This window comes from Numenius arquata, chromosome 18 (assembly GCF_964106895.1).
Source record: "Numenius arquata chromosome 18, bNumArq3.hap1.1, whole genome shotgun sequence".
NCBI lineage: Eukaryota > Metazoa > Chordata > Aves > Charadriiformes > Scolopacidae > Numenius > Numenius arquata.
This window is the reverse complement of record NC_133593.1, coordinates 6178873-6192587: the sequence shown is the minus strand read 5'-3', so window position 1 is coordinate 6192587 and position 13715 is coordinate 6178873. Positions and strand designations below refer to the sequence as shown.

Below are 13715 nucleotides of genomic sequence, written 5' to 3'. Positions count from 1 at the left end.
ATCTTTGAAAGCATGTGTCATGCTGTGATCAATTAGTTCTCCATGCGACCATCCTTCCACAAGGGTCTTTGGGTAAAGGAATCAGTAATCACAGTAATGGATCTTGCTCTCTGGAAGCCAGTGAGGTGCATAGCCCTGAAATCCATGTGTTGCTCTATACTGGAAATCACCAGCCGTTCACGTCAGGATATTTGTCTTACAGAGCCAAGGAAGCAGAGCATCTGAAACAAGATCTGCATGAAGCCAGAGAGGCTGAACGGAAAGCGAAGCAGAAACTCTTAGACATAACCAGGCTTAATTATCCTGTAAGTTTCTGCTCTACTGGGCACCCCTTCATCTTCAGAGACAGACAGATGTTGATTGCATTTTTATAGCCCCATCAAGCTGAGTAGTAGCATGTCTGTATCCAGCTGGGGGACAAACACCTATAGGACTAACTGATGCTTAAACACAGGGTAGCTGGGATGGAAGTTGTATTTGTTCAGGGCAGTGAGTCAGGATGATAAGAAAGGTGAGACAAAAGTGAAAAACAGGACTAGTGTTGGGACCTAGGGAGCAGATTGTCTTGCCTGTGTTCATGTCTAATGCTGACTCTGTGCCGTCTCAGGCAATGCTTTGTTGAGGTGGTTGTACAGAGCCAGCTGTATTGTCCTGGCATCTGAGTTGCCCATGAGTGTCTTTAGGCAAAGCTGATGAAGCTCTCTCCATCAGGAAGGCAGAACTAAGGCTGTGTGCCACAACTCTCTCTTCTGCCTCCAGTCTTGCTGAGAATGGATTTTGCCGAAATAGAAATTAACATTGCAACCAGGATACTTGGATGTGTGGGTTGTTGAACTTCAGCATTTCTTCTGATGCCAGTCAGGCAGGGGGGAAGGGCTGCAGGAGCATCTGTGTGTCTCAGAACCCATAGGTAACTTATGAAATCACAGAATGGTTTAGGTTGGAAGGGACCTTAGAGATCATGTAGCTCAGCATGGCATTCTTGCAGAAGCTGAGGAGATAAACCCGAAATCACGCAATCAGCAGCCCGCCCACCGCCTGTCAGCCTCGACCACGAGGAGGAGGCTTCGCCCTGCGTCCAAAAAGCTCCCGAAAGAGCTTTTCGTCGGCCTTTCCAGCTACAGATCCCTCACCCAGCGCAGTCTTACCTGCCCTGGAGCCGGTCTCTGCCGCACCCAACACGGGTTTTCTCCCAACAGCCTGGTCACCAAGAAGACGAAGGAGCTGTGCGCGGACCCCCAGGCGCCTTGGGTGCAGGCACATCTGAAGCACTTCCAGACCCTGAAGAACTGACCCATCCCTCCTGCCACCCGCCATGTCCCCGGTGCTGCCCCCAGCGGGCTTGTCTTCCAGCCCCAGGCACGCTAGAGAGTACTTGAACTGCAGCCTTCTTCAACAGAAAGTTTATTCTATTTAACTTATTTCAGTTAAAGTAATTATTTTTTGTTAATAAAAAGGAAAATTAAATAATGAACTTATAGTAGGGATTTCTTGATGTGGCCCAGCGAGGCAGTTGGGTGTCAAGATGTCAGAGGACACGGGCCTCTTATTGCTCGGCCGACGCACCTGGAGCCGCGGCGCTGCGTGAAGGTCCTGCGCCGGAGGGGCTGGAGTCCTGGCCGGCTGCAGCGAGGGGCAGGGAGATGATGAGCACAACCAGCCCAAGCCAAACTCCCTCCCTCCCCAGACCACAGCCCCGCGCCTGTCTGCTGGTCTCGGGCGGCTGTGGTGGCCACTTGGCCCTGGGGACCCCGTCCCCATGCATGCACCACTCACCTTTGTCTATCTCCCTGCAGTCACTGCACTGCCAGGACTCGGCATTTGCTTCCATGCCGGAGCAGCGCCGGTGGGTCCCTTGGGAAGCACAGGAGCCGCAGAGAAGAAGTCTCCAGGGCCTGGGGGAGCAAAGGGAGCAACTGCCACCAAATTCCCCTGAGCTGTGGGCTGCCAGCCCTGGTGCTGTGCAGAGCCCACCTCCACCCTGCTCCCCCCTGGCAGCTGGGGCTGAGCTGCCCACACGCACCCTGCGCCATTCGCCCGCTTGGCACCCCAGGGAACCTCCATCCCTGCCCAAAGCCGGAGAGGAAGGCATCGTCTGCTCGCTGGGGCTACGGGGACCGGGGTCACTGACACTCACCCATTCTCCTCTGCCTCCTGCCGTCCTGCCGGGCAGAGGCACTCCTCAGCATCACAGGAGCTGTGCTGTTCATACAGGTCCTCAAAGGTCCCGTCCAACTCCCAGGCAGCATCCCTGTGGGAGTAGAGGAGTGCTCAGCCCTGGAGTCCTGGGGACACCTTGCCATAACCCAGGGAGGCAAGAGAGGGGCGTCCAGATCATCACAGAGGGGGAGTGAGACAGAGGCGATGGCACCAACCTGTCAGGGATTTTTATGCCCAGGCGAAACATCTCCTCCTGGAATGTGGCCATGTCCTGGCACAGTGGGCAGCAGAAATGGTGCAAGGCAGAAGACAGTGCCTGGCCCTGGGGCAGAGATGGCATCAGCATCAGTGGCAGCGGGGTCCCATTTGCTCCCTCAGAGCTGGGTGATGGGGTGATGATGAGGGTGCTCATGTCAAGGGCCTGGGGCGATGTCACCTACCTGGATGCAGCGTCGGTGGAACCAGGCGCTGGTGCAGGTGGGACACACCAGGGTGTCATAGCAGGGCCGCTCTGCCACCGCCTCCAGGCAGATGAGGCAGCTCTGGCCCTGCTGCAGTGCCCGCACCCGCTGCACCGGCCGGTGCTTCCAGCAGAATGACCTGCGTGACGGAGGTGACAGTTCAGCCCCAGCCCTCCTCCGCCCCAGCCCCAGCCCCAGTGCTGTGGGGCAGCTACACTCACTTAAACTCCCCGAAGAACTGGGAGAGGCAGCCGCGCTCGATCCCACAGGGGAAGTGGAAGATTCGGTGGCAGCGCCGGCCCTGGCAGGTGACCGATGCTCCCGGCAGCCGGCAGATGCAGCACCTCTGGGGATGGAATGGAGGTGGATGGTGTTAGTGCCACGTGCTCCCAGGGAGCCCAGTTTGCCCCCGGCCAGCACACCACGTTCTGGTGTGCCTCCTGGCCGGTGACACCGGGCCACTGCCAAATCCGCCGACCCCCCTCCAAATCCCCATCCATATAAATGGGCCTTTTTGGATGGAGGAGGATGTGGAGGTTACTTGCAGATGGCTTCCAGAGCATCCCTGGGGGATTACTGGCCTGTGCATTGCAGGACAGAGGCATGGAGACCATGGTGGGGACATATGTTCCCCTCCCCGGCCTCACCTTCTGTGCCACCCGCTTCAGTTCTTGCCGGATGTCAGGGAAGAGAAAGCCGTAGAAGCCCTCTTTGTCGGCTCCTCTCTGGATAAGACCACTGGCGTGGTACTGCAAGGGAGGAAAAGAGGGCACATGGCAGGGGCTGCCGAGGGTGCAGGGCTGGGAACTGTGGGGTGTCGGGAACCAGTGCCGGAACCAAGGGACTCACCAGGCAGTTTTCATGGATGTAGAGCCCATCCTGCTGGCACAGCTCTCCAACTATCTCAGTTTCAACGTCTGCCCGCCGGCACAGCCCACACACTGCTGGGGGACAGCCCCACCGTCACCCCCAGCACCGTGCTGCCAGGGTGCCCATGGGGGTAACGGCAGGAGCGAAATGGGGGAGAGGCTGGGGCAACTTCCTACAGCACAGGGGCCTCTGCTTGCATGGCCGGGCACCAGCCAAAATCCCCTCTGGTGGGTGCCCGTGGGGATGCTCATCACTCACTTTTCTTCTTGGGGACCTGGCGCATCCTTTTTGGCTGGGGAGGCGCACAGGAGGATCCTGCCTCCTCATCTTGGAGCCCGGCAGAATCCTGGGCAGGGGGCGACTGGGGGCGACGTCGTCGCCGTGCTCTCCTCTCCATTACTGCTCTTGACGACAGAAGGCGTTGATGGACGTGGAGACGTTGGTGTGGTTAAAGACCACCCAGCTTCTCCAGCGCCTATGGCAAACACTGCCACGCTGGGGGCAGCAGTGCAGGGGCATTTATACGGCCTGGAGTGTTTGTGACACGGCACCGCACGCATGTATATGTCACACACATGGTCCCGCCCCTGCCCGGCAACGCCGGGTGGTGCAGCAGGACCGGACCACTGCCTCATCTGCCTGGAGGTGGTGGCAGAGCGGCCCTGCTGTGACACCCTGGTGTGTCCCACCTACACCAGCGCCTGGTTCGTCCCACCTACACCAGCGCCTGGTTCCACCGGTGCTGCATCCAGGTTGGTGGCATCTCCCAGGCCTCTGACATGAGCAGCCCTGCTGTCACCTCGTCACCCAGGTCCAGTGGAAGAGTGCCCCACTGCCACTGATGCCATCTCTGCCCCAGGGCCAGGCACTGTCTTCTGCCTTGCACCATTTCCGCTGCCCACTGTGCCAGGACATGGCCACATTCCAGGAGGAGATGTTTCGCCTGGGCATAAAAATCCCTGACAGGTCGGTGCCATCGCCTCTGTCTCACTCCGATGCTCCAGACTTCCCAGGCTACGGCAGAGTGTCCCCAGGACTCCAGGGCTGAGCACTCCTCTACTCCCACAGGGATGCTGCCTGGGAGTTGGACGGGACCTTTGAAGACCTGTATGAACAGCACAGCTCCTGTGATGCTGAGGAGTGCCTCTGCCCGGCAGGACGGCAGGAGGCAGAGGAGAATGGGTGAGTGTCAGTGACCCCGGTCCCCGTAGCCCCAGCGAGCAGACGATGCCTTCCTCTCCGGCTTTGGGCAGGGATGGAGGTTCCCTGGGGTGCCAAGCGGGCGAATGGCGCAGGGTGCGTGTGGGCAGCTCAGCCCCAGCTGCCAGGGGGGAGCAGGGTGGAGGTGGGCTCTGCACAGCACCAGGGCTGGCAGCCCACAGCTCGGGGGAATTTGGTGGCAGTTGCTCCCTTTGCTCCCCCAGGCCCTGGAGACTTCTTCTCTGCGGCTCCTGTGCTTCCCAAGGGACCCACCGGCGCTGCTCCGGCATGGAAGCAAATGCCGAGTCCTGGCAGTGCAGTGACTGCAGGGAGATAGACAAAGGTGAGTGGTGCATGCATGGGGACGGGGTCCCCAGGGCCAAGTGGTCACCACAGCCGCCCGAGACCAGCAGACAGGCGCGGGGCTGTGGTCTGGGGAGGGAGGGAGTTTGGCTTGGGCTGGTTGTGCTCATCATCTCCCTGCCCCTCGCTGCAGCCGGCCAGGACTCCAGCCCCTCCGGCGCAGGACCTTCACGCAGCGCCGCGGCTCCAGGTGCGTCGGCCGAGCAATAAGAGGCCCGTGTCCTCTGACATCTTGACACCCAACTGCCTCGCTGGGCCACATCAAGAAATTCCTACTACAAGTTCATTATTTAATTTTCCTTTTTATTAACAAAAAATAATTACTTTAACTGAAATAAGTTAAATAGAATAAACTTTCTGTTGAAGAAAGCTGCAGTTCAAGTACTCTCTGGCGTGCCTGGGGCTGGAAGACAAGCCCGCTGGGGGCAGCACCGGGGACATGGCGGGTGGCAGGAGGGATGGGTCAGTTCTTCAGGGTCTGGAAGTGCTTCAGATGTGCCTGCACCCAAGGCGCCTGGGGGTCCGCGCACAGCTCCTTCTTCTTCTTGGTGACCAGGCTGTTGGGAGAAAACCCGTGTTGGGTGCTCCGCCGGGGCAGTGGGGTGCCTGCGCTGGGTCCCACCAGCAGTACCCGTGTCCCCAGCCGTGTTCCTGTCCCTGTCCCCCTCCCAGCCTCCCTCAAGGCCCTCCCCCAGCCATCCCGCCCCGAGCCCCCACAGCGGTGGGTACTCACATCACCCCCGGCTGGCTGCAGCTGCTGCTGGTGATGTAGACAGAGGTGATGAGGGCCCGTGGGACGGGACGTTTCTGGTAGCTGAAGCAGCACGCAGTCGGGACGCCATCTGTGAGGGCAGAGAGACAGACAGCCCTGGTGAGAGACCACAGGACACAGCACAGGCTCTGGCCCCACCGGCACCTGGGCTTCCCCAGGGCTTTGCCATCTCCCATCCCCAGCCTTGTGTCATATTCCCTGGTGGTGGCCCCCAGGGAGGGGCTGAGACCCCAAGCCCGAGTCCCAGCGTTGGCGGTGTCTCCTGCTGCCAGCCCTCCCCACAGCCCCAGGGTCCCTGATGACGGGCATGGGACTCTCTGGATGCCGCGGTGGCACACCAAGCCCCGGAGGGGGACAGCGATGCTGGACTCACCAAGATGAGCCTGGGACGGGGAGCAGGTGGCCACGAGGAGGAGAGCGACCAGAGTGGCTGCGAGGACCTTCATGCTGCTGCGGGGGCCTGGGATCCGCAAGCGGAGCTGGAGCTGCGGGGGCTGCAGGGCTCTCCTCTGCACGATGCTTGGCCCCTCTGGCCGTGCCCTCCTTTTATCCCCAGCCACGGGGCGGGCGCAGGGTTTCAAGGAAAGAAAATGAGAGCATCATACCGGGGAAATTATGTCAGGATCACCCAGATTTGCTGAGCTGGAGCAGGCAAGGAAACCACAGAAGGGGAAGTGCAGCCACGCGGCTGCCACTTTCAGATTCCATGCGGGTGCCCGGCGGGGACCGGACGCAGCCCAAACCCCCACCACACTGACCCTGCCACTGCTGGAAGGACCCCACCAGCCATGAGCAAGACTGGTGTACAAAGCTCCATGGCCAGAGTCCCGAGGGAAATCCCAAGCTGGCAGCCATGAAGCAACACCAGCAAGAAGCTCCAGGCTGCGATTCCCTTTGCAACAGGAGGGAATCTAGGCAGCGATTCCCTCTGCCCTCCAACCACCCCATTCATTGCAGCCTCTTGACAGTCAAGCTGTTGCAACTACTGCTTGCCCACTTCTTCCCAAGTAGGATAATTTCATCCAATTTAAGTTCTCTCTACTGGCTTAGCCCCAAAAAAGCAAACAAATCTATGTCAGGAGACCAGGCATTAAGAGTAGAATCTGGAGGGAGGAGAGGATGCTGCTGGTGCACACCAAGATCAGCTCATTGCAGCCTTGCAGATGAAGCCCTGAGGAGATCGTAGCACGACTGAAAAAGGGCAGCATTTGCAAGCCCAGAGGGTAATTCCCAAATGCCGGTGCACACCCAGAAAGAAAGAGCTGCCAAACTTGTTGCTTTCTCCTTATTTTCTCCTTTTCTGGCCTTGCCATGATGCTGCCCCATGGTGCCACAAAAGGTTTGGTGCCCAGCTCCCAGCTGTCACACCAACCCCTGGCCTCTCACCACCAGCCTCCTGACCCTTAGTGTGACTAATTCCCACCGCCCTGATTCAAGGGGAAAGTCTCACTCACCAAGAAGCTGAGCAATGGCTGCTCCCGTCCTCCCATCCCCACTGCAGGGCAGGGGCGATGCTCCCCATTCACACGCAGGGATAAACCTCTCGGTGGCTGCGATGGCCGTTTGCCCAGAAAACCTCCTCCTGCCAGCAGGTGCCTTGTTTGAAGGATGCATCCCTCCAAGCTAGCACTTGTCTAGGATTGGGAGAAAAGGTTGTGATTGTTTCTTTTAGAAAAGATAGGATGGAGGTGAGAACGGGTGAGCACGCATAAATCATCTCACTGGAGATGCTCAGGAGGAGCCAGGCAGTGCTGGTCTGGCCTCAGGGTGGTAGTATGAACAGAACCAACTTCTCCAGATCCGTTCTCCAACTGCCTTTACCATAGAATGGCTCAGGTTGGAAGGGACCTTAAAGATCATTGAGTTCCAACCCCCTGCCCTGGGCAGGGACACCTCCCACCAGACCAGGTTGCTCAAAGCCCCGTCCATCCTGGCCTTGAACACCTCCAGGGATGGGGAAGCCACAGCTTCTCTGGGCAACCTGGGCCAGTGTCTCACCACCCTCACAGCAAAGAATTTCTTCCTAATATCTAACGTAATTCTCCCCTCTTTCAGTTTAAAACCATTACCCCTCATCCTATCGCTCCACTCCCTGATCCAGAGTCCCTCCCCATCTCTCCTGTAGGCCCCTTCAGGTACTGGAAGGCCATTATAAGGTCTCCCCGGAGCCTTCTCTTCTCCAGGCTGAACAACCCCAACTCTCTCAGCCTGTCTTCATAGGAGAGGTGCTCCAGCCCTCTGATCATTTTCGTGGCCCTCCGCTGGACCTTTTGTTTCTGTTTAAGCCACTCTGTGCTTGGGGCTACAAATGAATAAATCCTTTGTAATTAATGGTGACCAGGGTCTTCATCTGGGGCATTTGAGGAGGGCTTGGAGGAGAGGTAGTACCTGGTGTAAATGCTCCTGTTTGTCAAATGTCACTGGATACACAAATGCAGAGGAAAAAGCTGAGTTCCTCAGAACTGAAGATCTGCACGAGCTTTTCTGTTAATGCCACTGCAGTCACTAAGAGGTTTCTATGAACCTCAAAGTGTCCTCTGCGTGCAGAGCAATCCCAAGTTCAGGGGTCAGCCAGCAGACGCCTTTTGTGTTTTTATAAACCTCTCAGCCTGTAAACCCCCATGTCTCCCAGAAAGACCTGCCCCAGACCTCTGCCCTCCAATCACCCCTTCGGGCACCTCTCCTGCCCTCACCAGAGCTAGCTTTGCTTTGTTTAACAAGGACAAGTGTGAAGGAGGATGTATTCATGCAACAGGCTGTTATAGTTAACACAACCAGCAATTGCTCTCTGGGTCAGCTGTAGGAAGAAGACACTGAGCTCCCAGGATACTTCTAGGGAGAGCACCCTGAGCCAGGGTTGAGCTGGGCTTGGCCAGGAGAACCGAGTCATGGGATGAGCAATGGCAGCAGGCAACGCTGGCGTGGTGGGAGCCCCTTTGCCTGCCCAAGCAGAGAGAAACAGGGTGGGATAGGCAATAGAGTAACAATGGGAAGCAACAAATGCCAGGATGGTGGTAAGGAATATCCCACATCCAGCAAATATTAGAAACTGAGATCATCACAATGACAAGCAGAAGCGTGATGATCTGTGGGCATTGGCTTTAGCAGTTACCAGAGGAAAGCTTGTCATCCGGTAGGAACCACAGAAAATCTCACAATTGCAAAGATTATTTCTGATGGAAATGGTGAAAATATTTCCTCTTTCCTGCAGTAGTTGGTCAAGCTTTCAGTTCTCCATTTAGATGAGAGCCGGATGGGACTTCTTACTGGATGCTGATGAAATACTTTCCATTCTGACTGGAACTGAGGATATTTCAATGAATTGCACAAAACTGCAGCTCAGCAAAAGTAGATAGTTTGTGTTTAAGGAATTAAATATAAGGAACTGATGTAAAGGGAGAGTGAAGAAATGACTATGGTTTTATTGCTCCTTCCATGGAAGCCCTCTGTAAGCAGATGACTTTCTAATCCACCAGAGAAACACAAGAAAAATTCAAGGGTAGGGATGGGGGGAGGGAAGAACCTGGCTTTACAAATACAAATTTGAAAAACAAAAGAAAGTAAAAACCCATTAGTTAGGAAGGGTTTGTCTCTGCAAAAACAAAACAGGAGGTTATGGCCAAGTACTCGACAGAATCAAAGTTTAGTGTGCACAGGTGAGAAAAGGGAGAATAAATAAGAGGAAAAAAAGAGAACAAATAAGTAAGGAAGAGGTAGATAAGGCAGGTATGGTCAAGCAAAAAGGCCCCAAAGATTCCCCTAACATCTTCCTGAGCCAGGCTGTGGCCATCTCTGTATCACCGGTGATTAGCAGGACAAACTCACACGGAGTGGGAGAGGTACCAGAAAGCCAGTGATGAGCAAACATAACACTAGTCTTGCCTTTGGCACTGCCTTGCATTTATCTCCTTAAGAAAACAAGGGAATTCAAGTGTAAGAACCACATTAACACCAGGGGCTGCAAGAACAGTTAAAGAGCAGAGGGACCGTCATTACTGACCCAAGGGCAGGCACTTTGCAAGGCAGAGGGGGACAAGTCGAGGAACAGTGACATGCAAAGAGCTGCCAGAAACTGCAGGGACAGTGTGCAGTCAGAGCAGCCCCCCAGCTTTGCTCAGTGCTGGGGTGATGGCTGCTGGTGAGAAACTTGCCTCTTAGGGCCTCCGTTTTCAAGAAATAGTGATAGGAGAAGAGCGAGAAAAGAGCAGCAAGTCCCGTTCCAGACGGGGCAGCCAGCCAATGTCACAGGATTCATTTAGACTAAAAGAGAAGATGGGGGATGATCTCGGTCTCTGGCTGAGGGCAGCATTGCTTCTGGTCCCCAAGCCTGCTGAGGAAAGCTGAGACACAACTGCCTCGTACCAGCTGACTTTGGGAAGGCCTCCCCAGTTCTGCAGGGAGTTTACCCCGAGGACAAACCCCTGCCAGCCCACAGGAGCAGGCTGTACTTCTGCCCCTGAGTCGGCGCTGAGGGATGCTCTCTGCACCTCTCCCAGGCGCACGTGGAGGTGGTTTGCAGCGCTAAAGGGATCCTGGCTGCCCTTGTGCCTTTACCGTGCACCAGCATAAGACAGAAGGAAACCACAGGCAGAAAGAAATCAAAGAAACTGCTAATGCCACGATCTCATGCAAGTGTAGAGAAAACCACACGGCATTATGAAACATCCGTCTGGGAAGTGACACTCATCATTGATAAAAATTATGCAAAGGGGTCCCGTGGCTAGAGGTTACAAGGAAAACACAGATCAGCTGCCAGTCTCACCCTGCGGTGAGCTGTCACTGACCCTTGCGTATATTGTTTTATGAGAGTAACTCAGCATTCAAAGTGGAATTCCTAAACCAGACCCCACTGCTATCTTCTTAATTCAAATTCCCAAATGTCCCTTCCCCCTCAGAGGACCCTGTGCCATGCCCTGCGCAAAGACCCACAATGCAGGACAGGGATTTTTCTATGGTCCTGGATCAAAGACAGACCTCTTCTCCCCCCAGCTTGAGTGACTTCTATGCTAGACTGGAAGGAAAGAGAGTGGTCAGAGCAAAAATAATCTCTCCCCAGGCAGGAGGTTGCAGCACACAAAGTCTGTGCGCACATTACAGAAAAACACAAGGGGATTAGTGAAGTCCAACAAAAAGAGGGTCATTTGACCCTCCAGCCACCCAGCACAGCTCTACCAAACCAGAGGGACGCTCTGAGTTGGTTACCCTCAGCTCTACATCTGAGAGCTTAGAGACCACCCCAGGGGATGGTCTCACCCAGAGACGGCTGCAGCCTCAGCTTCTCACCTCCTCCCGGACTCCTCCATACTGATTCCGAGTCCCCAGCCCCAAGCACCTCTTGCTCTTTAAGGCAAGCAGATACATTCCTTTAAACAAAACCTCTGTGACCAGAGCGAGCATTCACATGAGAAAGAGGTACCCTGCTTCACCTACAAAGTAAATGCATCCCTCTGCAGGTAGGAGGATTCAGAGCACAAAGCACAGCGAAACACCAGGGTGAGCAGCTCCCTCGCCAGCCCACCAACACCTTCTTGCCACACTATGAATTCAGCTTTACCCTGCCCTACCTCCCCAAAACAGCACCCGCAGCCTCCCCGCCTCTGCCCACCCACCCCAGGCCACCATCCTGCCGTTTGTCCCCTGCACCCTGTCCCCAGCCCTGTGCTCAAGTGGAGGAAAACCCTGGGGCTGATTCTCACCGGGACTAGCTTGGGGTTTGCAAGGACACACGGGCTCTGGTCACCCAGATGTAGGGACCTACAGCTCCTCTGTGCCACTTGGCTCTCAGTTACTGCCCCTGCAGAGATCTGCGCCTGCCCTACGCTACATCATTGGGACTTTAAAAAGAAGTCGTCTGTTGGCTACAAGTGATTTCCGTTTTGAATTGGCAGACACCAACAACCATTACCTCCTGCACCCAGACGGCAGATTGCATAAGCCCCATTTCCATGAAAACAAGCTAAAAATAATAATAAAAAGTAATCTAAACTTACACAGCTGAGGTTATCTCATAGCACTTTCTTCTTTCTTCTCCACTTTTTGCCCTTGATAAGACCTCCTGGCAGAGAGTTGCACACGTTAATTATGCCTTGTGTCAAAATATTTCTCTCTAGTACAAGGTTTCTCTCTTTAAATGGTTTTAACCACGTAAATGTCCCTTTCTTCTTCTGCATGAAAGGGTAAATAATCAATATTGAATGTTTACTTTTAAGCTCCCTTCATCTATTTACCCCACTCTTTTCAATCTTTCATCTCCAAGTCGCTAAAAGCTTTCATCATCTGGCTTAAAGTCTTCTGTGTCTGCTCTATCCATCTCAGAGTCAAAATGATCAGAGCTGAATGCGGCATGTGGAGATCAGCCTGCTGGATTCCACAATGACATTATGGCATTTGGAGAATGAGTTTCTGTCCCATCCTTCAGGCACTCCCACATTCTGCCTAATCCGTGGACTTGCAGCACCAAAGATCAACTCTAGAAAATAAGGAGATGTTAAGTCTCATTTTCTAAAGAAAATGGCATTTAGGGGACCTGAATGCCATTGAAGAGGAATGGAACAGAGACTTCTAAGTCACACGGGCCAAATACTCAGGACGCAAATACTTTTAAAATCTGTCCATAAACTCAAAAAAAATACCACAGTCCTTTTTCTTCCCCAAGTAGCTGTAGTTCATTTGACCTTAAAACCAGAAATTAGTATTTCAAATGACTCCTGGGTGAATGTCACCAGCTAGCTAGTTGCTCCGTCAACTAACTCTGTTAAACCCCAGTCTCCTCCAACCCTGATTAAGATAAATAATCTTGTATTTTTGCAGACATATGCCTCCCACTGAAATCCCTTCTCCAGATCCTCGGGCATCGCACAAGATACAACATATTCGCAGCACATCAGGCAGCGTTGGTCCTGACGTGCACCAACACTAACCTAATAGCTGCCTTTTATAAGCTCTGTGACGAAGGAAATGCAGTAGATCTCATGGGCTTTAGCGAGACATTTGAAATGGTGCCACACAGTAAATCATTAGTTAAGCCGGAGAAGATGTGACTGGCATATGAAATGTAACATGGGCAAAAGGCCTCCTGAAAGGGGCATGGTAATTGCTTCAGCTGAAAGGGGATGTGTCAGACCGAAGGGGGTTTACCAGTGCAGTTCCTTGGGTTTCTGCCTCAAAAATTATTCTGCTTAACATTTGCATTAATGATCTTTGGCACAAAAAGCAGGAGAATGCAAAGGAAATTTGCTGATGAGGCAAAACGAGATGCTATCATCAATCTAGAAGAAGCCAGGATATCACACAGAAAGATTACAGTGACCTTGAGGATGGGAGTAATGGAGAAGGGATTTGATTCAGCAGTGCAGACTGCGATCCTGCTGCTGGGGACAAGGGATAACAGCAGCAGCCCTTCCAGTTTGGGAAGCTGTCATCTGGGATTGTCTGGGGCAGGGAAAGATCTGTGCTACAAATCACAAGACTGTGACAAGACCCTGGTGTTATATATGACATGAGGGGAAGAACTTGGGTGGAAGGGTTAGGAAAATGAGGGACTGATCTGTGTGAAGGCATCGGAGTCAGCACCAGGGGCAGAAAAAGGTGTAGTGGACACTGCTGGGGTGAGGACACATGGCTAGAAATTGGCTGGGAATACGAAGAGATGGGAAATTAGATTTCCACATGAAAGGTTTCTCATGCAGGTTTCTGACCCCAGCAGGGCAGATAAAAAACAACCACCACTTACATGGATATTGGTCCTACTGGGCAACCAGGACGCTGGAGAAGCCAGCCAGATTAGAGGTGTGACCTTCCTTCAGAATTTGAACTGGTTTGTCTTTACAAGGGCCTATTTGTGGAGGCATTTGAGAGCCTGCTTTCTTATTCTCTTATTCCCAGGATAA

General features: G+C 54.0%; 2 protein-coding genes across 2 annotated transcripts; both read right to left on the bottom strand.

The window, feature by feature from the left end:
- Positions 1–1546: 1546 nt before the first annotated feature.
- On the bottom strand, positions 1547–3774 carry LOC141473368 (E3 ubiquitin-protein ligase PHF7-like). Its single transcript, XM_074160831.1, has 9 exons — positions 3750–3774; positions 3471–3562; positions 3269–3370; positions 2843–2967; positions 2601–2760; positions 2376–2482; positions 2138–2251; positions 1777–1895; positions 1547–1671 (listed from the first exon to the last, which is right to left on the bottom strand). The coding sequence occupies exons 1-9, from the start codon at positions 3772–3774 to the stop codon at positions 1547–1549; spliced, it is 969 nt and encodes a 322-aa protein (XP_074016932.1).
- A 1743-nt stretch (positions 3775–5517) lies between these two features.
- On the bottom strand, positions 5518–6272 carry LOC141473307 (C-C motif chemokine 4-like). Its single transcript, XM_074160737.1, has 3 exons — positions 6200–6272; positions 5788–5896; positions 5518–5611 (listed from the first exon to the last, which is right to left on the bottom strand). Exons 1-3 carry the CDS (start codon positions 6270–6272, stop codon positions 5518–5520), a joined length of 276 nt encoding a protein of 91 aa, XP_074016838.1.
- Positions 6273–13715: the final 7443 nt, after the last annotated feature.